The sequence below is a fragment of the Rousettus aegyptiacus genome, unplaced genomic scaffold (assembly GCF_014176215.1).
Source record: "Rousettus aegyptiacus isolate mRouAeg1 unplaced genomic scaffold, mRouAeg1.p scaffold_m13_p_5, whole genome shotgun sequence".
NCBI classification, from domain to species: domain Eukaryota; kingdom Metazoa; phylum Chordata; class Mammalia; order Chiroptera; family Pteropodidae; genus Rousettus; species Rousettus aegyptiacus.
Window position 1 is genome coordinate 5760133 of NW_023416308.1, and position 25318 is coordinate 5785450.

Below are 25318 nucleotides of genomic sequence, written 5' to 3' on the forward strand. Positions count from 1 at the left end.
CACAGAAACTCAGACACTTGCCGCCTACATGTGCCCCCTTTCCTCTGCGCCTCTGCTGTCAAACCGGGCATCTTTGCACGGCGGGACTCATCCTGCCAGGCTTCTGCACCTCCTCCTGGGCTGTTGCTGATAGCTATCTCAGCTGCAATGCACACATTTGACCTGGGACCAGGCTCCCTTCCTATCCAACGTCTTCTCATTCCTCCCTGCATCCTCAGTGCCCCGCCCTGGGACGTCCGTGGAATAAAACAGTTTGCAAGATCCTTATTTCCTGCCCTCCTGCAGTCCATTCCCCAACAGAATAAGAAGCCAACAAGTTTAAGAAGCAAATCAAGCCAGTCAACTTTCTCTTCTAAACGCCTCCGCACGGCCCCTAGGGCCCCACCCGCCTCTCACCTCACCTCCCAACACTCTCTCCGCACGGTGAGCGGTCTCTATTCTTCCCACTCGTCTAACACACGCCAGGGTGGTCCCACCTGAAGGCCCTTGCACCTGCTGTCTCGTCCCCCTGGAATGTCCTCCCTTAGTTCTTTTTAAGACCTTTACAGTTCAAATGCCACGTGTCACTTTCTAACCATGGGATCTAAGACCAGTGCCCTCTGCCCCAACCATGTCTTCTTCCGCTTCGTTTCATTCACAGCCTTTGTCACGGCCTGAGACCGTGTGCTCGGGTGGTGGTGGTCGGCCTCTTGCCCTGCCCGCCCCCCCTCCGCCCGCGGGGATCCTCGCGCGGCGCCGCCGGGGGCGTGGAGAAGGCGGCGGCCCGCCCCGCGCATGCCCATTGGTGGCCGCGCCAAGGGCGGGGAGACGTCACGGACCCCCCGACCCTCGCCCGCCCGCCGCTCAGAACGCGCCGCCCGCCGCGCACGTCGCTCGCCAGCTCCCGCCGCAGCATGTTGCGCGCCGCTGCGCTCGCTGCCGCCGGCCTCGGGCCCCGCCTGGGCCGCCGCCTCCTGTCGGCTGCCGCCATCCAGGGGGTGCCGGCCCCCAACCAGCAGCCCCAGGTCATCTACAATCAGGTGAGGCCGCCGGCCTGGCCCGGTTCCGCCGGCGCTTTGTTCTTTCCAGGGGACGGAGCCCGCTGGGTGCGAAGGCCCTGCGCCTCTTTGTGCCTCAATTTACCCAGTCGGGGCTTGAGGGGTTCGCCGCCGTTTATTTGCACACACCGTCTCTTCCTCCCCTGAGAGCATTTTGGCCCCTTCGCCGCCTTTGACAAACCCTATTCCATCATCCAGCTGTCACTTTGGTCGTTTATTGGTTTTCGTCCGTCCGCGCCGCCGCAGCACCGACTCTCAGGGGTTCCATTCTCCCCGCCCCGCCCGCATCGTCCTTGGCTTTCAGGCCCCTGTGTCAGCAGCGCAGCGCCTGCACCATCACCCACCCAAAGGGCGTCTTTGCAAGCCCCTCTTTGCAGGAGTTGCAGTCTTCTCTTTGGTGCTCTCTCTCACCCCTCGACTCTTGCCCTTGTCCAAGGCATTCCAAAAGGAAGAACAAACAAAATGAAAGAGGTTCTCAGTTAAAGATCCAACAGTTCGCTTAGGGAGAGGCCGAGGCCACTCCGCTTCCTCTGCTGGGAACTGGGAAAGGACGGGGGACCCTCGCGTCCGCCTTCCCGGGAGCTGGGTCTCTCTGACCAAACCGAGGAGGGTCTAAGTCTTTCCAGGATAACCCTGATTCCCAGCGGCCGATTTCTTGTTCAGTGGAGACTTTGCAATGTCTTCTTTTTCCATCTTTGGGTTTGGGTAAAGTACTGTAAATTCGGAGACGGAAGTGGTTATGAAAGTGTTCCGTTTGTGCAACAAGTGTGTTTGCTGCCTTTCTCTGAGCTTCACATTCTTCTGTGAAGTGGGAGGTGGGGGGCGGGTGCCGCTATGCCTTTTGTCACACAGGGTCTTATGCATTCCTATAGGCACTGAAATGACAGCTCCTAGTTCTGTGCATGAACTTTGAACCATTCAAAGCATTTACTTGTTTTGCTGTTGAATCCTTTACAGTAGCCTCGTGGGTACTGTGATTATCTATGTCCATTTTACAGATGAAGAGACCGAGTTACAGAGGTTGAGTGACCTACCTCAAGACTGAAGTCAGTAACCAAGTTGGGGATCATATCTAGAGTCCCAGAAGGAAGCCCCTAAGCAGACCATTCCGTGGTGCTATTGATGCAACTCTGGGTGGGAATGAAGGGGTCACTGCCGACTTAGGGTACTGGAGAAGCAGCCCCCAGGGGGCTACTTTCACCAGCGCACCTGCTTGTCTGGCCCAGAGTTTGGCTGCAAATCTGCGCATAGGTAATGGGTAAAGGCAGATCACTGTGATTTTAAAGATGTTCCAAAGGTCATTTTCAAGAGAACAACAAAAGATACAAAGTCAAACTTGCTTTGTATAACACAAGCCAAAAGTGCAGTAACTGCTGCTCCCTCTGTAGGCTGCTTGAGGAGGAGTTCATGCTTCGCAGATTGGAACATCAGAAAGATCAAGCAGAAATATCCTCCAGGGAAAAGGGCTGACATCACCAGCCTTTGTGGCCACGGGATCTAATTAAGAACTTTCTCTTTTGTGCTCACATGGTGGTCTGAATGTGCACACCGGCCTGTTCTCCGAATTGAGTCCTGGAATACAGGTTGCAGTGTTAAGTTGGGGGAGCAGAGTGAATTCTCTCTGCAGCTGTTTTTCTTAAGCAGATTTTTGGAGATCATACAAGTAACAAGTACTCAGGGTATAAAAATGCAGAGAGTACTGTAAACTCTCCCACATACCTGCTGCATTCTCTTCAAGAGCACTGTTAGCAGGTAGGTGTGTGATCTTGCAGACATCTTCTGTGATTGGGTGTGTGAGAGTGAGTGAGATCCTAGCACTTAACTGTTCTGAAGCTTTGTCTCAATGAACAAAGTTATCTGCATTATCTTTCTCAGCTGCTACTTTCCCATCTTATTTATTCTTCCCAAGGATGGCAGAGCCTTCCACCATGCTGGGACCACCTCCTCTTCAAGCTCCTTTGACTGTTTCCAGTGTCTGTTTGTTGCTCGTCCTTCTGGCAAGAATGCCAAGGCCTAATCCTAAACTGCTAAGTCACTTATCAGGGGCTCTGGATACCTGGACATTTCCCTGGGGTTTATTGATTCCTTGAAGTTCAGTGAACTGATGAGGAGCGTGAAGTCTGGAGCTTCCAGTAGCTTCCTGTAAAGAGCTATTCAGATAGGCTTTGAAGTTGCTTCTGCAGGCTGTCGGCTGGGTTTTCCTGCTGAGGGCCCCTGTGGGGGTTTGGGCTTTGGGGGAATGTTGCATTTCAAGCTTCTTGCATCTCACCTGGATGGGGGCGGGTATGCACAGGCAGTAGGTCTTATGCACAGGTTGCCTCACGCCCAGACCATTTGATCAGACAGGGACAATTGAACCAAATATTTGGAATCAGAAGGGAGGAGCCATGTTTGTGTTCACATTTGTATGCCTAGTACATAGCACCGAGATCTGACTATGAATATTGCTTAGTCAATATTTAGCGAAGGCGTGAACGGTTGCCATTTATGAAACTGTGCTTATAATTTGTGCTCCAGTAGTAAGGAATAGGTCCCACCCTTTATACTCAAAAGGGCCTTTTTTAGGGTGTTAACGTGCCCAGAAATGTGGGTACACGCAGGGAGCGCTGAAGTCGGCCAAGGGAAGAGATTGCAGCATGACCGAGGTTGCCAAGTATGCTGGCAAACAGTCCACAGCAGAACCTGCCCTCTCCCGCCTTGGAGGTGTTGACAATCCGGGAACACAGAACAAAAAACCCTGGGAAACAGGGAGAAGAGGGAAGAGCCGGGGGTTCAGGTACCAGCATGTACCTGGCAAGTCTGGGGGAGGTGGCTGTCCTTGGCTGCGATCCCAAACTAACCCAGAGGTTTCTAGATGATTGTGTTGGAAAGTGTGAATGTGTGTGGTATTCTACACACATTCGGGAATTTTTCTCCTTCGGATCTTGTGGTACTAAAGGTAGCAAAGGACATGAGCTGCATTAGCTGCCACCAAAGAAGGACATGCCAGCAGGAGGAGCGCAGGATACAAAATCACAGCATTTGCTCACTCGCTTTGGGGGAAATTAACACAGTCCAGGCACGGATCCCCGATTCTTTCATGCATCAAAGCTTGAACAAAAATCTCTCTAGAATGTGCCCTGCCTCCTTAAATTGGAGCTGCCGAAAGTCACTTACCTTTCATTGGGGACCGTGGGCCGTGGGGCGGAGGTGGCATTGGAATAGCGCCCTGTCAGGGTCCTGCGTTTCTGTTCGCACCTCCCAATCCACCGAGGCCTGGAAAACAAGTTGCTGGAGGCAGCCAAGGACCTGTCATTCTCTGACTCAGCAAGTCGAACTTTTATACTCTAGTCCACCCCTCGTTCCCAGAGATAGACGCTGAAGGGTGCCCGGTGCGGCAGCACTGTCGGGCACAGTGCAAGTGTGTCCTTAAAGCGTATTTCTAGGTAACGGTTAAATCGGCGGCAGTTGGGTTCGTATTGAGGACTGCTAAGTCGCTTACAATGATGCGGCGGCTCTGCCTGTGGAATGTCGTCTCAGAGAAACTTGCTGAGAAAAGTGAGTTATGAAGTCGAAGTCCGTGATCCCCAGTTAGTTAGAATGGCCGTGCCCCCTGCCTGCCCGTCCCCTCTGGTCAACCCTTGCCCTCACCCTGTAGCCACGGGGCCCTTGTGGTTCCTCCTGTCACCAGGCTCTCCCTCAGGGCCCCCTCTGGCACTGTCTGGCCCCAAGGCCCGTTTGTTTCCACTTCTCACTTTGTGGGTTTGCCGGCTGACTGGGTTTCTCCTCCCCAGGACCTGTGCTCAGGGGCCAGGAATGGCACTCAGTTAAAACTTCCTGTGTGGATGAGTGAATCCAACTTCCAAAATGAAGTGAGATGTATTTGTTAAAAAATATATAAAAGAGAATATTTTGATGGAAAAGCTCTATGAGTTTTGGCAATAGTCCATATTCAAAGCCTCAATTCCTCAGGTTTCTGCTTCTAGAAACTATGAGGAAATGCGAGCTGGGAGGACGCCCATCCCGCCCAGGGTGGCCGGGTTAATTAAGCATGTTATGTAAGTCAGCTTTGAGTTTTGGACAGGAAATTCTGCAGCATTTGGCCCGGAGCCCACCATGGTGATTATTCAAGAGAAGTTGCTGGAAACTCTCCTCACTTGAAGCAGAACTTTCTGCAGAGGCTCAGTCTGAGGACAGTTGTAGCCTCCACTCCGCCTCGCCGAGGGAGGGGTGGGGAGACCACTGAAGTCCGGCTCTAGGAGAAGGGAAATGGGGACTCTAAGTAGAAGGACGATTCTAGGTTCCTGCAAACCCAGGATTAATCTTATCGGTTAGACGTGAGGATGGACTGTTGAAAATCCAGCTATGGAGATGGACCCAGCAAATGCAGGGCTTCGAAAGGCAGGTGGATGCTAGCAAACCCTTTCTAGGGTTCGAGTCTAAGATCCTGGGGAAAGTGAGGCCCTGCCCGGGGAGGAAGGGATGAGGACAGTAGGAATTTACCAGACTGGCCCACCTCTGCGCTTCACCCTTCCTGATATTTGCAAAATAACAATGAAAACTTTTTCAGGACAAACTAATTTAGCATGTTGATATGCAGACCTACCTGGCCCTTAGAAATATTTAACCTGACAGAGCCACAGATCTAGAATACTGCAGTGGGGAGACCCACTGTGTTGGGGGGGGGAGGGTCCTGGTTTAGGAACTTTATATCCGTTGTTGCATTTAATCCTCACATTAGCTCCAAGGTGCATTATCCCTAGAGACTGATGAAGCATCTACAAGTGAAGGGATGGCCCAAGGGCACAGCCTGGGAGGGGTAGAGTTGAGATTGAACACAGGTCTGTCTGGCTTAGAGATCAATGCTTTTTACGGCATCCGGGATAAAAACTCAAACTCAAATCTGCAATAGAGCAGTGAGCAAACCACAGAGATGGAACAGTGCCCGGCCAGCCAGACTCACCCCGCCCACTGCCTCTCCTCAGACGCTGATTCTCAGAGAGGGGAGCCAGTGTGCGAGGCTTGGTCCCCGCACGGCCAAGTCCACCTTGAACTCAGGTCCACCTAGCTTTGGGCCCAAACTCATCTGTCACACCCACTCCTCCCTCCTGACTGGAGCCCTCCTGCCGCTCCTGCGGGGGTGAAAAACAAAGGCGCGTCTCCCTCAAGGTTAATGTCAAGCACATATTTCCAAAGAACCTGACCGTTGTTCACCTATGTTCTCGGGCCAATGCCAAGAGCCACACAACCGTGGATTCCACCGTGAGGGACTGGCTGCAAGCCACATGTCACCCGGGGGCCCTTTCCTGACCGGCTCCTGCCCGTGTCGCTCGCTCACCACGGCCGTCCTCACTGCACTGCACACTCACTCGGCGCGAGGCTTGGTGCAAGTCCCCGGGGCCAACACTTGTCCCTTCAGGAGGGGCCCCGTGGCGATTCCCACTGTACAGATGAGGAAACGAAGGTGCAGGGAGGCGACGGGCCTCGCCCCACGCGACACAGGACACGACTAGGAGCCGAAGTGCCAGGACTCGTCCAGATTCTCGCCTCGACCCCTGCTCCTGACCACTGAGCTGGGCCGGCCCGCTGAGGGTCCTGCCGGCTCTGAGCTCTCAGGCTCCAGCATGAGCTGAGCTCCGGCCTTTGCTCCACGGCTCCCTTCGTCACTTAGGGCTCCAGTCAAATGCCTGCTCCTCAGCGGCACTCGCCGCTCATCTCGGCTAAAGTTCTCTGCCTTCCCGGCTTTCATACCCTCTCTGGATCCGATTTTTCTCCTTTGTACTCAGCAAGGTAGTCTGGGGTTACTTTGTGTATTTATTTGTTTCTCAATTTTCTGTGCCTGCCAGAGTGCCAGCCCCATGAGAGAAAGGTCCTTATTGGGTTTGGTGTGCACCGTGTCCTCAGGCCTAAAACTGCCTGGCCCATCACAGGTGTTCACTAAATATCTGTTGAATGGACAAAAGAATAATCCAACTCGGTTCTCACAATGACCCTGTGCACTGGTGTGACAGAGAAAAGATGCTGCAAATTCCTTGCTGCTCCTCCCAAGGATTCTGGACGTGGCCTGTGACACACTTTAACCCATGGCACTTGGTGTCAGAAATGAGGCCCTGTGACTTCTAAAGCTAGGTCTTAAGAACCTTTTCGGCTTCTGCTTGGATCTCCTGGTACGCTCTTTCTGGGGAAGCCAGCTGTCGTATGGGAAGTCTGACTAGCCCGAATCTGCCATATGCTCTGGAAGCCCAAGCAGCCATGGGAAGCAGACGCGAGAGAAGAAGCCATCGTGCACCCCCAGTCCCCGGTACCCTCACTTTGCGGCCATGTGTATAAGCCCTAGAGAGCTCAGGAGAGCCATTCCTGGCTGAGGCCAATCAATGGACACAGCTGTAAGAGGTAACGGTAAGTCGTTTGGAGCCACCAAGTTTCGAAATGATGTTACACGGCAGTACATACAGATGATTGATAAGGTAGGAAGGTACTCTTCATTTTTCAGATCCAGGAAACCAAGGCACTAAAAGGTCACGTGACTTACCCACGGTCAGTTAGCAGAGCGGGCGCTCGAGCTCCGATTGTCTCCAAGGCCTGTGCTTTCAACCTGAGGGCCGCATATCTCCGGAGCTCATTCATACTTCTGATTTTTTTTTTTTTTTTTTCGCATAGCCGGTGGTCAGTTTTGGGTTTTGAGCTGGTCCTGAGAACTTTCTGCCTTCTCGTTACAGATCTTCATAAACAACGAGTGGCATGACGCCATCAGCAAGAAGACATTCCCCACTGTCAATCCATCCACTGGGGAGGTCATCTGTCAGGTAGCCGAAGGGGACAAGGTGAGAACTGGTGACTAACTCTGGGGCAGGGCCGAGCAGGGAAGGGGCGGGTAAGGACGATTTCATTTTTTACTTTATATGTTTTCATATGGTTGAAACTTGACAGTGTGCGTATTACTTTTATGACTAAAAAATGCCAATTAAAAATGCTGAGTAAATGAAGCAACAGAAACTCTTCTTTGCAGGCAAAGGTGCTAGACGGTACCCATATTCACGAATTCGCGCAGTCGTGGGTCGTAGGCTTGGAATTGAATTTGAGAAAATCTAATCTCACTAGACCTGGACGGAGGTGCACAGCTGGATGCAAGCCTTGTTCCGTAGAATTCGGGTCTCCTGAGACCCAACTCTGGTAGCAGATTGTGTTCGAGTTATATATGCTCGTAGTAATTAAATAGTAATTTTAAAATTTAAAAATTGGACTTTTAGTACGAATTCCATTTTTTACAATAGAAAAAGCATTGAAAATAATTCAAGAATGCCTCCTGCCCTCTGCTTTACAAAAGTCTTCTACATTCACATGTAAGGCATTGTTCCCTTTGCTAAAAGCCAGTGCGAGTACTTTCTGGCTTCTAGGGTGGTCTGATGGTACATGTGTTTACTATTAATGAAACCCGGGCTCTCCACCCCGATACACATCTCCCTACATGAAAAAGGTTGCTGGGCTGATGTCACTGCTTCCGCGAGGAGAGGGAAGCTGGGTACGCCTGCGTTTGCTGGGGACTGCAGTCGTCTCAGAAGGACTGGTTACATTCGTGGGGCTTGCTTTCTTAGGAAGGGAAAAATGGTCAGATTCTAAGCTCTGACTCCAGAGTGCCTCTCTCTCCAAAACTGGGGGGTTTTGAAATAAAAATGCTGAAATGGAAACTGTCGGGTACATTCCCTCTGTGACTCCGGAGGGTCAGGCTCGCCAGGTGGAGTCCTTTGAGGCCAGGAAGGACTGTGAAGGCCGGGTTTCTGCATAGGCGCCGGCCGAAGCCCCCGTGGGTGGGTGCCTGTGGTAGTGAGGCGGGGGGTATTTGGAGGAGGTTACTGTTAAGAAGGCCTGAGCTGCCTCGGTGGGTGTCTTCCAGGAAGACGTGGACAGGGCAGTAAAGGCTGCCCAGGCTGCCTTCCGGCTGGGCTCGCCCTGGCGCCGCATGGATGCATCGGAGAGGGGCCAGCTGCTGAACCGCCTGGCTGACCTGATCGAGAGGGACCGGGCCTACCTGGCAGTGAGTTCTCATCCCGCATGGTGAATGGGTGCAGGGTATCCCGTGGACAGCCAGAAACAGGCCACGTGGCTGATAAGTAACTAAATGGCATAGGCTGGACACCTTTGGGTGTGCCCCTAAACCAACCAGAGGAGCCTCTCAGCATCTCCTTTGATATAGTGGGTTTGGCTAAGAGAGGAGGAGACGGGGGGAGGCAGGGGAGCCATGATGGGGAGACTTCCCAGGAGAGGGATCCTCAGCAGTGGAAACCTCTCTTGGAGCCCCTCTGTGTAGTGAGCCTTCCCCTTGGCTGCCAGAGGTGGAAGAAACCAGAAGGTAATACCCTCACCTCTCCCCCATCTGTTTTGCACATACCAGCCAGAGAGAATCTTCTAGAAAGCAAATTATACCATGGTGTTCCACTCCTAAGCCTTCCATGGTGTCCTGTGTCCTTAAGATGAAGTCCTGTTCGCTGAGCAGGGTCTTCAAGGCCCTGCCCGGTTTGGCTCCATCTCCCAGCTCGTGCTGGACCATGGCCCTGGCACACGGCACAGCTCACTTGCCTTCCCTCGACTTCTTGACTGCCAAGTTTCTTTGGCAGGGCCTTTACACGTGTTGTTCCCTCTGCCTGGGCTGCTCTGCCGATCTTTGTCATTTGTACTTTGCCTGGTCACCTCCTACATATGCTCTAGGTTCTAGCCTAAAGAGTGTTTCTCATGCTGGAGTTTCTCAGACTGGGTTGGGCAGCCTGGCCTTCTTTGTAGCACTCTTAACGCTTGTGACTGATGATGATTCGTGTCTTTCCTCACTGGCTCTTTGCTCTGAAAACTCCTTGTTTGTCTCTGTGTTCCCAGCTTCTGGGTCTGGCATAGAACAGAAACTCAAACATGTGATTGTGAAATGACTGGTGAGAAGTTGGTTCCTCAGTCCTCTCATTCCCCTCCCCATTCTCTCCCCCCCTTTGGAGAGGGAGGGACAGTGGGCCAGAAGTGCCGTGACCTTCAGTGGCACGAAGTGGCCCCCGGCCCTCTCATTGCACGCGGAGCCCCTCCGCTGCTCGCCAGCCGTCTGCTGGACGCGTGCCCGCGCCGGCGTGTCTGTGCTGATCCCATTCTCTGTTTTCAGGCCTTGGAGACCCTGGACAATGGCAAGCCCTACATCATCTCCTACCTGATAGATCTGAACCTGGTCATCAAATGTTTACGGTGGGGCTCAGGCTTCCTGTTCGTTGTTTTGGCTGTGCCAGAGGAGGGGGGCGTATTGCTGGGGAGGCGGAAACAGAATAATGTAAAGGATAAAAATATTAGACTCTATCTCATGGGAAAATCCCTCAATACTGAAAATGCGATTTAGTCATAAATGTTTTCTCTTGCGTCTTGGTAATATAAGTGTTAGTTGGATTTGTCTGTATCATCTAGGTTATCTAATTTGTTGGCTTCAGTTCATAGTATATTCTTGTAATCCTTTTTGTCTCTGTGAGGTCGATCATAATGTCCCCACTTTCACTTCTGATTTTATTATTTATGTATTTATATTATTTATTGTAATTATTATTTATGCTTACAGCAGCTGGTCTCCCTTGGTGGTCTCCCATCCAAGTACTAACCAGGCCCCACCCTGCTTAGTTTCCGAGATCAGACATGGGGCTTGTTCAGGGTGGCGTGGCCGTAGACCATGGACCGAGGCTCCGCTGGGGTGCGAACCCAGGACCTTCTCGTGTAAAGCAGACGTGCTCTCTGCTATGCTATGGAACCACGTCCTCATTTCTGATTTTAGTTATTTGTGTCTTCTCTCTTTTTTTCTTTCTAGCTGAAGATTTGTCAGTTTTGTGAACGTTTTCAAAGAACGACTTTTGGTTTCGTTGATCCTCTGTTGTTTTTCTGTTCTCCATTTTCTCTCTCTGTTCTTATCTTTCTTTCGTCTCGCCTAGCTTTGTGTTAGTTTGAGCAGAAACATGTTAGTGACCAGGAAAAACAAGGTGAGCAATGAGGGCTCTTTGGTTGCCAGGAAGAGACTCAGTTTGACTTGGGCGACACAGCCGGGGTGCTTAAATCCAGAAGGCCACTGAGTCTCTGCCCACCCCCAGCCCCAGCCCCCACCACTTTTCTCTGGCCAGAAAGAGGCTTTGTTTTGGGTTGTGTTCGTTTTTGTTACAGGAGCCCCAGGAAGGACTAGCAACACTTTTTAAATAAAAGGCAACAGGTCATAAAAAAATTCCTCTCTCCCCCTCCTTCAGGGCCAGTTTGCACTTTTGAACCTGGTTGCACACAGCTGGGCTTGCTTCCGTTTGCATGACTGCAGCCAGACTAAGCTGCAACCCCTTAGTCCTGATGCCAAATTTCTGGAGACGGGACCCGAATGGCTGGCCTTGAGTCTGATCCCCTGTGGGCCGGGTGATCCCTGTGCAAAATAATGGCTGTTTCCCTGTGACCATGTGGGTAAAGGTGGAGAAGCAGCAGTAGTACCAGAGAAGTAGGGGTTGGACGACATGACAGTTTTCAACCAGGGCCGTTAGGTCACCCGGGGAACAGTGGGCAATGTCTGGAGACATTTTTGGTTGTCACTACTAGGTGAGAAGGGGTGCTACGGGCATCTAGAGCTTAGAGGCCAGGGATGCTGCTAAAATTTACATCTTATAATGCACCAGAAAGCTACCCACTGTAAAGAATCGTACAGCCCTAAATATTAACAGTGCCCAAATCGAGACCCTCACTCTGCAAGGACCCCCCCCACCCCCCAGGGAGAGCAGCCTGGTGGATCACGGCAGAGCCCCACGCCTTGCTGGGTGTTGGCAGTGTGCCTTTGTGCCGATTAGATAACTATTCTGAGGCCTGCAAAACTTATGTAATGCAGACCTGGGTGGAGTAGGCTGCAGTGCCTCGAGGAGACTGGCAACTCCCTGGCTGTTTTTTCTCCCCCAGGGTCACAAACCCCTGTTCAAACCCTGGTAAACTTTGGTCCCAGGCTAACCTTGCCACACATACTCATTTCAAAGATTTTCCTTTTACCCTAGATATTTCATCTTTCCCTTAGCCTTCATTTTTCCTACTTCTCAGAAGACTTAACCATCACACACACTATAAACATCTGTTCTTGTCTTCCCAGCTCTAATTCACCATACTTTTCTGTCATTTGTGCCCCCGTGTGTCTAGGTAAAAGGTTTTCTAAGGGTTGGAGGCCAGTCGATGTGTCTTTCTGGTGTCTGTTCACTCAATCTCAGTACCGCACTCTGAACAGAGGAAGGGCCAGCTGTTTGAGGTTGTTGCATTTTTCCATCAGATCCGATCCGTGGTTCTCAAACGCTAACCTATGGTGCTGAGCTGCTGCAAGTCATAGGCAAATCTGAATGCTTATCACAAGTACTGACTCCTGGGCAGCACCCCCAAGAGCCAGACTGTAGGTCAGAAGTAAGCACTTGGGATTTGGTGTTTTTTTCTTTCTTTTTTTTTTTACGAGCATCCCAGGTGATTCTGAGACTTAGAAGTTAGTTTCCTAGAGTGAATTATTGTGACCTTAGCAGTTAACAGTCTTTCTGGGAATAAGCCAAGAGCATGGGCAATTATCAGAAACCCCCAGTTGGACAGTTCGGGTGTCCTCTTTCTGCTGTCAGGGTTTATAGGGGTCCCTGACAGCCATTGATGAAGTTTGGACTTTCTTTTTTAGCTATTATGCTGGCTGGGCTGATAAGCACCATGGGAAAACCATTCCCATCGATGGAGACTTCTTCAGTTACACCCGCCACGAACCAGTGGGCGTGTGCGGGCAGATCATCCCGGTGAGTGGGAGCCTCCTAATGAATGCATGAAGGTTTTTCAGGAGAACCCTGAGAGGCAACGACCTCCGAGAGGCTCATCGCACAAGTGGGAGGCTCTGTGGGGTGACACTGGAGGGTGGCCTGGGCACAATGGGCTTTGACAAAGCCAACCCGGGTTCAGGTCGCAGCCCTGCCCCTCATGAAGTCCGTGACCTTGGGCAAGTCACTCTTCCCCTAAGCCTGGGTGTCCTTCCCTGAAAAGCAGACGTGAACGCAATCTGTCTTTGGGAGGAAGGGAGGATGGAAGGGAAGCTTAGCACAGGAAAAGTGCTCGTGTGAGTCGCTGTTGTTCCCGCCATCGCCCGCTTCACCATCTGTCTTAAACCTACGATTGAGTCGTGGGGGGGGAGGGGCACACAAGGGGTCCCGAGAAGTTGCTGCTGCATCCATTCTCTGGGGAGCTACTTTCCGTGGCTTGGATTTCGGGAGTGTGTTTTTGTTACAGTGGAATTTCCCGTTGTTGATGCAAGCGTGGAAACTGGGCCCAGCCTTGGCGACTGGAAACGTGATCGTGATGAAGGTGGCTGAGCAGACCCCACTCACTGGTCTCTATGTGGCCAACCTGATTAAGGAGGTACGTGGATGTTCATTCTGACCTCTAAATGCCCTGTGTAGCCGGCTCTAAAGGGGTTCTGGGGCGGGGCCGCAGGGCCCCAGAGCGAGGGGGGCAGTCTCTGCAGAGCGGGGCTAAGTGCCCCCGCTACCGGCACACTTCAGCCAAAGAGGCCCGATCTTACCTGTTTTATACCGTGTGCTTCAGAGACCTCTTTGAAGAATGGAAGTTGTCCTGAGTGAATTCCCTGAGGGGAAGGGCCTCAGCCCCAGGGAACTCTGTGAGGCAGGTTCCTAGCTGTACCCTTGGATTCCTGAGCGTAGGCACCCCGGAAGACTGCTCTGCTCGCCCGCGTCCTGGGCCGACGGCCTTGGCCTCTCTGGGTAGGGTGCGTGCCCCTTCTTCTAGGCTCTCCAGAACAGGAGAGTGATGCCCAGTGTCCCCGGGCTGTTTGCACACAGGCCGGCTTTCCCCCTGGCGTGGTCAACATCATTCCTGGATTTGGTCCCACAGCTGGTGCTGCCATTGCCTCCCACAAGAACGTGGACAAAGTGGCCTTCACAGGCTCCACTGAGGTAAGGTGACCCCAGGACCTCAAGCTGGTGGCGTGTTTGGCCCAGGGTCCCACCGTCCTAAAAGGACGAGGAATCTGAGATTAGCGTCTGGGTGAGCGTGCCAAGAATATGCAGGGTTGAGCCCTTTGTAGGATGTCTGACCCCCCAGCTGCTGTCGGGGGTGGGGGTGGGGGGTTGGGGGGTGGGGGTGGGGGCGCGGAACAAAGAAGCCAGACTGTTGAGACTTCATACAGCCCAGAGCTGACCACGGGCCCAAGGTCACAGCACCTGGGCCGCGTCAGGCCCCTTGACCAGCACCGCGCTGGCAGTTAAGGAGCGGGATGGGCTTCGGAAAGATTCGAGTTCATATTCCGGCCTTGCCATTGTGACATGGGGTGAGTCGCTGAATGTCGTGGAGGTTCTGTTCCGAGGATGGCAGCGTCCGTGCAGCAGAGACGGTCTGTGGAGTGCGGTGGGGGAGGCAGTGGCCTTTGGAATCGATGGTTTCGACAGCACTTACCAGCTGTGCGACCTTGGCCTCCTGCAGCCTCTGTTTCCCCACCTAGTAAATGCGGATGATAACCGCACCCACCTCACAGGGTTGGAGGAGTGAGATACAACTCCCAAAGTGGGCAGGGTCTGCACAAGTCTAGCCCTGGGGGAAGTGAATGGCTGAGTGAGTGGGGGCTGTTGTTATCGCTGCTCCAAGTGCCGGGTCCTGGAGAGACAAAAGACCGATAAGGTGCCAGTAAGGTTCCTTAAACATAATGTCCTTGAAAGCTGGGACACAATTCCTCCTAAAGAGGTAGCTTTTTCCTACCCCTGAATTCTTGGAAGGTTTCACTGTATGACATCAGGGAAGGTGGCTGAAGAGTGTAACGAATGTCATCTTTGAACAGCTCCCTCTGCCCGCCCTCCTCGAGGTAAAGGCATCTTCAGACATTCAGTCTGTCCGCAGGGACCCGTCTGGGAGGGCAGGACAGTGACTAAGGTGACGCTGTCAGGTTCCGGTTCTTTCTTTGCTTAGTCACCACCCAAGTCAATGCCTAATGGGGTCGCGGAGAATCACAGAGGAGATGGTGTCCTGACCGAGACACATGTGTTCATTCACAAATAAGTACGTGGGCGGCTTTGTGCCAGGCTCGTGCCAGGCTCTGAGGAGGTGGAGGTGAAAGCGCCCCGCCTTTGTCCTCGCGGAGCGAGGGCCACATTCGAAACATCGCGGAAAGGAGGCAGGGCAGCGGGTCTGACCCGGTGCTGGGCTCGGGCTGCCCAAGTGTGAATTCCGACTCCGTGTGGACAGGCTGTGTGACTTCAGCGTGTGGCCTGACCACTCTGAGCCGTAGCTCCCACCCTTCTGTGTCCAGGCAAAGAGCCGCCCCTACTTCTGAGGTCGTCGTGAGGACTGACCTTAACGTGCACAAAGCACTTCGCACCGTGCCTAGTGCGGAGCCACACAGCAATGACTCTGCTTGTGCAGTCATTGTCATTGTCATCCTAGGAACTCGGAGCGGTGGGGCAGCGGAGTGAGGAATGGCCAGATTTGGTGACATTTTCCAGGTCCCTTGTAGTCCGGCTACTTGAGTCCTCCAGTTGCGGGGTCCTCTGCTCTGTGTCTGGGAGCGTTTGGTCCTTTCTCCTCCCCTGAGAGCTCATCTTTTCCTCCTTCCTTACAGGTTGGCCAGCAAATCCAGGTTGCTGCAGGGAGCAGTAACCTCAAGAGAGTGACCCTGGAGCTTGGGGGAAAGAGCCCCAACATCATCATGTCAGATGCTGACAGTGAGTTTCCGGGGAGAGGAGGCCTGGCTTTGAATTTGAAGGCAGCCACGAGCCGTCCATGCTGCGGCCCCCCCCTCCTGGGCCCTCGCCACCCACTGGGGCGGTCTCTTGCCCAGGGCTTCGGGAGGAAGGCCAGGCGCCTCAGCACGGCCCTGCGGCCAGCACGAGCCGCCTCGCCGCCTCGCCACGATGCGCTCCCGTCGCTCCTCGTCCTCCAGCCAGGCTGAGGCCCTTGGCTGCCCAGCCACACCACGTGCGCTCAGCCCACCCTTCCCCTGTCACAGCCTGTTCCCTGTCCTGCTGAGCTCCCAGATCTGCCTTCCCTGTGGGAGCCTTCCCTGGCCACCACAGGCCAGCCGGGGGGGTCCTCCAGCTGCCCTCGGCTCCATCGCCACTGTGGCTTTTGGCTGCTACGCGTCATGTCTGTCTGCCGCTCGGTCCCCACACGCACAGAAGGGGACAGAGTGGCAGACAGACACCATGTGTAGAGGTCACAACCCACAGGGGTCTGGCGCCCGGCAGGCTGCACGCCGTTGGCGGCGTGACCGCGTCAGGGGGGCGGCGGGCAGCCAGGTCGTCCTTCTCCCCTAATGGCTGCTTCTGCCTCCGCAGTGGACTGGGCCGTGGAGCAGGCCCACTTCGCCCTGTTCTTCAACCAGGGCCAGTGCTGCACTGCGGGTTCCAGGATCTTCGTTCAGGAGGATGTCCATGATGAGTTTGTGGAGCGGAGCGTCGCCCGGGCCAAGTCTCGGGTGGTCGGGAACCCCTTTGACGGCCAGACCGAGCAGGGGCCACAGGTACGCTGGCCGCTGGGGGTGGGTCTGGGTGTCCGGAACCAGCATGGAGAAGCAGGAGGGGCCTCGGACGTGGAGTCGGGCGGCTCTGGCTTCAGGTCTTAGCTCTGCCGTTTACCGGCTGTGTGTCCCTGGGATGCCACATGCTCTCTCTGAGCTGCCATTCTCCCATCTTGACACCCACACTTCCTAACTCATGGGGTGGCTATGAAGTGGAAATTCATGGTGGAAAGCACTTTGCGAATGACACACACAGCGCGACTACTCGGAGCATCTGCGCAAAGGGGAATGCGTGCTTCTGGGACCTTGGCCACCGCAGGGACGCACCCCGCAGGACACACGCGGGCCTGTCGCCTGGTTACCTGGGGAGTAGGGTGGAGGGCCATGGCAGGAAGAGCAGGGTGACTTTATTTCACTTTGTGCTCTTCTGAGTTGTTTGATTTAAAGAAAATTTTTTTTCTTTTTTTTTTTTTACCATGACCGTGTGTGTTCATTTTAATCAATAAAACCGTAGCCGATGATATTTAATTATAAGAATTACAGTGCCTCTCCCTGCCCCTTCTCTCACGTCTTGGTCCTTTTTCCAGCATTGTCCTTGGACCCAACCTGTCCTGGGCTAACTCCGCGGGGCTCTGTGCTGGCCGCTTCCAGCCACGCCCTCCCAGGGACCAGGAGTCCACAGGGCCAGGGGCGCTCCCAGCTCCCACGTCCCTGCCCATGTGGCCACGGGTGCCTCTGCAGGTTCCATCCTTCTGAGGGTGTCTGAACTGCAGTGACCAACCCGCAGGCTCCAGGGCTGGCCAAGACACCTTTTTTTGTATTTTTTTTAATCAATAGACCTTATTTTTTAGAGCAGTTTAGTTTACAGGAAAATGAGCAGAAACTGTAGAGTTCCCATAGACCACCAGCCCCTCCGCCCCCCCTCGTTCCCTTATTATTAACATCTTGGATTAGTGCGGTACGTTTGTGATAACTGACGAACCGATATTGATATTATCAACTAAAGTCCAGTTTACCTTAGGGTTCACTGGTGGTGATGTTGCAACTCCTGTGGGTTGCAACAAATGTAAACCTGTAAAGACGGGTCCATCATCGCATTTACTCCCCTAAAATTGCCCTGTGCCCAACTTCTCCACGCCGCCCCCCCCGCCCCAAACCCCTGGCAACCACTGATCATTTCACCATCTCTACAGTTTTATCTTTTCCGGAACGTCACGTAGTTGGAACCATACAGTCTGTAGCCTTGTCGGGTTGGTTTCCCGGCCCCCAAAGAGGCTCCCGTAACTTAGCAACATGCACTTAAGGTCCCTCCGTGAATTTTCGTGACCTGGCAGCTCACTCCTTTTCAGGCCTGAATGGATGTGCCCCCTGGTCTCCATGGGCCCCTCTGCTGATGGGCCCTCAGGAGGGGTCCGCTTTTTGGCCGGCGTAGACAGCGCTCCTACGAATCCCAGCATCTCTTTTTCTCTCTTATTCTTACTTTGTGGTTTGCGGCTAATTATTAAGGTGATACAAATTTCTATAAAAATTTAATTAGAAAGTGTTTAAAGTAAAACGTAAGACCTCCCCCTTGCTTCCCTCGTGTCCATACCCCGTAGGTAAACCCCCCGCATACGCACACAGTTAGGTTTTTAGGTCTGTTTTAACAACAATAGGATTATATAATGTGTATTTATTCTACGGTCTTTCCCCCCGGTTTACAGAATGTCAGGCTATCTTTCTATGTCAGTTCTATTAATGACGAGACAATATGTGGATGGACCATAATTAATCTGTCTCTCTACTAATGTGTCTCAGAATTAGGTCTGTTTTTTGCTTTTACAGAGTGCTCCCCAGTGAATATCCTATCCTTGTTCAGGTCCCTTTGTCACACGTAGAATAAATTCCTAGAAGTTAAATAGCTGGGTCAAAGGGAATGAACATTTAATTTTTGACCGGTGTTCATAAACTACTTGCCGAAAGAGCTGTACCTGCTTACAATCCTCCTTTTTTTTAAGTTGAGCTACAACTGGCGTACAGTGTATTTATCAGGCCTTCTAACAGTGTGTGAATATTGTAGTGTATTTAAGATACCCTTGCCATCATTGTATTTTCTTACTATTTTTAATGTTTAGTAATCTCATAGTTGAAAAATAAAAACTGGGTTTGCTCTGCATGTCTTTGAGGGCTAACGAGGTTGGCTGAACCTTTTTTCTTATGTTTCTTAGCCCTCTGTATTTCCCCTTCTGAGCTTTGCTTAGTCATGATCTTGGCTCACTTTCCAGGTACCTCCTTGCCAGTGTGGTTCTAAGCCTGAAGCCAGGAGAGGCCTGGCCTTAACATCTCTGTAACTCTGGGCTCTTTCTCCCACAGGTAGATGAAACTCAGTTTAAGAAGATCCTTGGCTATATCAAATCTGGGAAAGAGGAGGGGGCGAAGCTGCTGTGTGGTGGAGGGGCGGCTGCTGACCGTGGCTACTTCATCCAGCCCACTGTGTTCAGGGATGTGCAAGACAACATGACCATCGCAAAGGAGGAGGTTAGCACGGGGCTGGCAACTCTGGGGAATGTTCTTGCACGTGGACAGTTCAGCTCAACATTTTGACCCTGACCCAGCATCTGTCTTGGGGCTAAATCTTGGCTCTATGCCTAGGACAGATAGATAGTTTATAAATCACACGTGATCTTGTCACTCCTCTTCAGCCTCCTGTGGCTACCCACTGTCCAGGAGAACGTCTACATTCACAGGCATGGCCTCCAGGTCCATTGTGTTCTGGTCCCTGAGAGCCACGAATCCCGGAAGGATGCTGCCCAGCCTTTCTGGGGTCTTCGTATAAGCAGGACATTGTGCTAGACCACAGGGCCGACTTCCCCAGTGGCGAGAGTTCCTTGGTGTGCACCCCTCGGCGCTCATCGTGACGGCAGGGCCGCAGTTCCGTCTCATTTGTTTATTTTATAAGTACTCAGCGCCAAGTAGGTGCCAGGCCCTCTGCGGACCCTGGAGAGCCAGCGGCACCCATGCCGCGTTCTCCGCCCTCCCTCCACTCCCCCTGGCTGCATTTCTTTGCTGGAGGAAATACTGTAACGCCGCTCTCTTCCATGTATAGTTCAAAGTGAAATAATACTAAAATGCAAAGTCAAGGTGATAAAGTCCAACACACTTGTGCTTCTTTTCCCATCATGCATACTTCGATTGTTTTTTTTTTTTTTTTAATCTCAAATATCGATGTTCCGGAAGGGTTGGGCGGGGGCGCCTCTGCGTGGCTGGTGCCCGAAGCGCACGATGCCGCCCCACGTCCTTGCTGCCACCACGTGAGCTCCGGGCAGGCTTCTCCCTCTGTCTTGACACTTTCCAGTCCTGGAATCAGCCACTTCTGTAAGAAGTCCTAGTTTCCTCTGGGGATTTCACGAGAGTGGGCGCTGGCTGGGCCTCGAACTGTTTCTCTCCCCGCCCTCCACCCCCTCGGGTCTGGCCAGATTCTGTTCCCATGTAACAAACAGCTCGACTGTCACTTCTGTGGAGTCCCTCTCAGACACCCCTCCCCGCCGGCGCTCAGGCCCGGGGACTGCTCAGTGCCCTGCTTCTGATGGTTGCATTCTAGTCACATGATGACATGATCACTGCCAGTCTGTCCCCCTGAGAGCAGCCAGCCATACCCCAACAGTAACCAGCACACTGAGCTCCTACGTCTTGGTTTCTAAATCCCGTTCTTCACTAAAATGAACCAGGATTCCTTGAAAAAATGGCTCATTCCAAGAATAGGGCAGGGAAAGTGAAGGAGAACCCTGCATGTCTTGGGAGCAGACACTGTATTTTGTTGATAGTTGTTTCTTCAGCATCTAGTGTGTGCCTTGTCGAATGACTGACTGACCTATTTTTTGACACTAAATCCATGTGTAACGTGCCAGTAATGCATATGTCGCAGGATTATTTAGAAATAAGATATGGTCTGTAAAGCATGGGCGCACAGAAGGTAGCTGCTCCCTGTCAGCTTCCTTCCCTTTGTGTTTCAGTGAGCTTGGGAGCTGTCGTCTTCCTCTGGAACTGTTAGGGCACATCCAGGGTCTTGTTCCTACATCTGGAAACATCTGCTCTGCTCTGGGAAAGCGGTTCTGTGTCTGCCACACCCTCCCACTGTGCTCTCTCACCCCAGATCTTTGGGCCAGTCATGCAGATCCTAAAGTTCAAGACCATCGAGGAAGTCATCGAGAGAGCCAACAATTCCAAGTACGGGCTGGCCGCAGCTGTCTTCACCAAGGACTTGGACAAAGCCAATTACCTGTCCCAGGCACTCCAGGCTGGTACTGTCTGGTAAGAGCCTCTCAGCACCCCCTCACAGCGAGGCAGGGACCCCCAAAGCCAGGGCCTTCTGGAATCCGGTGCTCACACGCCAGAATTCAGGGCATGCGACAGCAGATAGATGAGAGCTTTTCCTGCCCCCTCTGCTCCGAGAACAGTGCATATGCCCGTGGAGCTGTTCTCGGGCAAACAGATGGATGACCAGGGACTTCTGGCCAAGCTGTGACAAGGGTAGGAGACCAGGGCTAAGGGCCTGTACCTGGTGTTAAAAGCTTAGCACTTACTTCACACCCATTAGGATGGCTGTAATTTTAAAACACAGGAAATATCGTGTTGGTGAGATGTCGAGAAACTGGAACCCTCACACGTTGCTGGGGGGGTGGAAGGTGGTGCAGCCGCTGGGAAACAGTCTGGCAGGTCCTCAGTGAGCTAATCATAGACCTCGCACAGGCCCTGGTAATTCCACTCCTAGGCATCCACCACGCGAAGCAGAAACGTACGTCCACACACAAAAAAGTGTGCCTGAATGTTCACAGCAAATTAATCACAATAGCCAGAAGGTGGAAACAACCCAAACGTCTACCAGCTGATGGCCAGATAAACATATGCGGTCCGTCCGCGTGGTTAAGTACTGTTTGGCCATAAGCCGGAACAAGGTGCTGGCACACGCTACGTCATAGCGGAATCTTGCCAACCTGATACTAAGTGAAAGAAGCCAGACACAGGAGGCCACACATGCTGTATGACTCCACTTGTGGGAAATGTCCAGGACAGGCAAATCCTTAGAGTCAGAAAGTAGATCGATCAGTGGCTACCAGGGTGGGGAGTGGGGAGTGACTGCTTAATGGGGACAGGGTTTCTTTTGGGGATGACAAAGATATTCTGGAATTAACTAGTGGTGATGGTTTGGACAACATTATAAATATGCTATAAAACACTGAATTGTACACTTTAAAATGGTGAGTTTTAAATTTAATTAAAATTTAAGAATTTTTAAAAATTGCAAAAAAGACACGAAGCACAGCATAGGGAATATAGTCAATAATATTGTAATAACTATGTTTAGTGCCAAGTGGGTACTAGAGTCATCAGGGGGATCACTTTGTAAATTGTATAAACAACTAACCACTGTGCTGTACACCTGAAACTAATATAAAATAATACGGAATGTCAACTCTAATCGAAAATACAATTTTTAAAAAAATTGCAAGAAAAAAGCTTAGCACCTAATTAGCAAAAGCGAGTCATTAAAATGGGATGTACCCTGTTATTGACGTCCATCTGTGACCACGTGAGGAAGGACAAGGATGACCGACAGATTGGTTTCACGTGGCTTGCTTTCAGCTCCTCAGCTGGTTTCATACGGTTCTTCCCAACTATTCTTTCTCGATAAAATTTTAAAACAATAGAGGAGGTTCGAGGGGGTATAGGACACATATCCCCCAAGAGTTACTTCTGAAATCTTGTTTCAAATTGTAGGATTAACTGCTATGACGTGTTTGGGGCCCAGTCGCCGTTCGGTGGCTACAAGGCCTCTGGGCACGGCCGGGAGCTGGGAGAGGAAGGTCTGAAGGCCTATACTGAGGTGAAGACGGTAAGTACGGGCCCCTTCCCGCCTGTCTCCATCGTGATAGTCCATCAGTACTCGTTACTGGTTTTTCATTTTAAGCCAGAGAAGCTATAAGGGTTAAAGACCAGTCTGTGCTCTGCCCCAGGAAAAATAACTAGACTTGGCCATGCCTCTGCCTACACAGTCTTTTGCTGGGCTTCATGATAAGCCAAGTTCTGTAAAACATGAGAGGAAGGAAAGATCCCAGTAGGTTGGAGCAGTGAGGAAAAGCTTCTAATAAAATCAAGTGATGTGAGTAGATTCTCAAGGGCCATAAATATACCCATATCCATACTCATATTGATTTTGTAATTTCAGTGATAAGGATATAACCCAAGGAACTAATCAGAAATACAAAGAAAGCCTTATTTCCATAACAGCACTATCTCTTAAAGAGGGGAAAAAAAATCAGATGTAACTTACATGTTCAGTAAATTGTGGAACACCTAAATCATGGAGTTCTAATAGCTACTGTAATATTTCTGTAGAATATTTGATATAAAAAGTGCTTATCCTTTAAAGTAAAAAAGCAGAATTCAAAGTAACATGCGATATGTTACCCATTTAAAAACTGCATGTGCACATATATAGATACTGAGATATCTTTATAAACATAAAAAAGATAGAAAATACAGACACTAAAGTGAAAATGACCTTTCCCTACAGCGAACACTACGGTTTAGCCAGGAGACGTAATCATAAGAGGTTTTTAAAGAAAAGAGAGAGGGCCGAGCTGGGCGTTCCCAGGACCGGGCACGGAAAAGCGCGGGGCACGCAGACCAGCAGGGTGCGCAGGGTGAGAGGAGGCGCCTGGTCTTCACTCGGTACCACGGCGGTGAGCCTGAGCGTAAATGATTTGTGAGACACACCTCCATCCTTAGGAGACTCACTAGAGTGAAACACATTTGCTCGTTTATGGACAATTTCCCCACGTGTACAAGAGGCGAGACCCGGGTTTGAAACTGACACCGGGATGTCCCTGGCCTGTAACTGTTCGTCAAAGTGGTAGTTAAGGATGAGGTTATTGAGGTGTGGAGGGAGGGAGCAGGGATGGCTAGGATCGAGCCCAAGGAACTGCAGCATCTAAGGATGGCCTGGAGGGGCAGTGGGAGAGGCTGGAGAGAGAGAGGACGCTTGAGTCGCGGTGACTCGTGGAGGAGTGCAAGTAAGTGTAACAGGCTGTCGACACGGGAGGCCTCCGGAACTGAGAGGCTGGAGAAAACAGAAAGCTTTGGATGAAAAAAGTGGCAGGACCCGATGCAGCAGTCCGGCACCCACACTGTGCCAAGCACTGTGCTTAGTGCTCGTGATAAAGATTCTTGTATTTTGAGCTTTGGAACTCAAGTGATGATAATAACAAAAAATAGGGATTTTTCAGAAGTCAAGTTTGGACTGATGAGAAAATTTCCTTTTTTAAACTCGTTTTTACTGAGTCTTACTTTGTGTCAGAATCTGTGCTAAATTTTTTTGAATATACGACCTCATTTAGTGCTTACGACAACCCCATGAAGGAGATGCTATCCCATTTTACAAATTAGGAAACAAGGCATATAGAGGTGAAGTACTTGCCCAGTAGAGGGTAAAGCTGGAATTCAACCTCAAATCCATCTGAATCTGGAATCTTCCCACTTAACCCAAGGAGACACCTGTCAGCTTCAACACATTATTTTTTTCTTTGCTTTGATTCTTTTGGAGGAAGATATGGATCTCGGTCAGGGTCTCTCAGCCTTGGCACTCTTGACATTTGGGGTTGGAGAACTCTTTGCTGTGGGGGGCTGTCGTGTGCAGTACGGGATGGTTGAGCATCATCCCTGACCTCCCCAACGATGCCAGTAGGAATCTCATCCCTCCATCCCTTGACAATCAAAATGACTGGGTTAACGGGAGGCAGAGAGTGAGCTCATGCAGAACACGGCCCTAGCAGTTGCTGGGCCTGGCCAGCTGGAGGTAAGGAAAGCCCTCTGCTCGGAGTGAGGTGGCAGCCACCTGCAGGTGCCTACAGAACGCAGGGCGGCACGGAGACGTAACAGCTTCTCTGCACCCCTCTTACAGGTCACGATCAAAATTCCTCAGAAGAACTCATAAAGGACCACACCGGCTTCTTCCGTACTCATCCAGTGACAGAAAATTCAACAAGACCCACAAAACCAACGAGAGCAACAACAAAACCTAAAAGTCTCAAAAGAGAAATTCTCTCACAGAAATCTTTTGGAACAAGAAAATCCCAGAATTTGAGTTCCTATGGGGTGGGTATGGGGCGAAAAGAGTGTGGGAAGCCTCCGAAACTGCACCAGTACTAGCATTCAAGGTGATTTTTCAAAATAGCTTTAAAGGTCTCATCCCGTCCATTTGATATACTTTTGTAACTTGCCTTTATGAGGGAAGCAAAAAGCCACTGTTTACATTTGTACCAACATCGAGGTCATAGCTAGCATCTTGCTTTGTATTCTGGATTAAAACTCACTGAAAACCGTGCCGTTCTTCACTTTTTGGGTAACTTCCTCCATTCCGATGACCCGAGGAAATGCCACCACATAGGCACGTCGTACCCTGGGTTGGTATGCTAACCGTGCTCCTCCCCTACTGTGGGCACACAGCTTTGGTTCTGTGAGTTTAATTAACAGATACCTGTGGCTCATCCACCTGTGGCAGGCCTTTGCTAGGCACTACGGATGATAACAACATGAGACTCCCAGCCCCTTACGGAGGGGCAGGGAAAGCAGGAAAGAGACACTTGACATCCAAGGCTGTCTTTTTTTTTTTTTTTAAGTTCAAAATGTGATCCAGACAAGTGAGCTAGATGCATGCTGGACCAAGTTCATGAGATTGATTTGGAAACCGGATGTCAATTTACTCATTTTAAGTGAGGTCCGTATTTCCAGTAACCAGATCTCCTGTCCAGAACAC

General features: G+C 51.5%; 1 protein-coding gene across 2 annotated transcripts; it reads left to right on the forward strand.

Moving 5' to 3' along the window:
• The first annotated feature begins 852 nt into the window (after positions 1-852).
• On the forward strand, positions 853-24885 carry ALDH2 (aldehyde dehydrogenase 2 family member). 2 transcript variants are annotated; one of them, XM_016149723.2, is made up of 13 exons: positions 853-1019; positions 7736-7840; positions 8911-9051; positions 10156-10235; positions 12694-12805; positions 13290-13418; positions 13859-13972; positions 15628-15730; positions 16343-16527; positions 18877-19041; positions 20657-20814; positions 22282-22396; positions 24464-24885. In XM_016149723.2, the coding sequence occupies exons 1-13, from the start codon at positions 894-896 to the stop codon at positions 24494-24496; spliced, it is 1566 nt and encodes a 521-aa protein (XP_016005209.2). In that variant the 5' UTR covers positions 853-893; the 3' UTR covers positions 24497-24885. The 2 variants fall into 2 exon arrangements, with proteins under 2 accessions (XP_016005209.2, XP_016005210.2); XM_016149724.2 differs by lacking the exon at positions 853-1019 and adding an exon at positions 4530-4574.
• The last annotated feature ends 433 nt before the right edge of the window (positions 24886-25318 follow it).

Coding starts and splice junctions, on each gene's coding strand:
- ALDH2 (XM_016149723.2), top strand. CDS start 894: ATGTTGCGCGCCGCTGCGCTCGCTGCCGCCGGCCTCGGGCCCCGCCTG. Junction 7,841..8,910: donor AGGTAGCCGAAGGGGACAAG/GTGAGAACTGGT, acceptor GGTGTCTTCCAG/GAAGACGTGGACAGGGCAGT. Junction 16,528..18,876: donor AGACCGAGCAGGGGCCACAG/GTACGCTGGCCG, acceptor TTTCTCCCACAG/GTAGATGAAACTCAGTTTAA.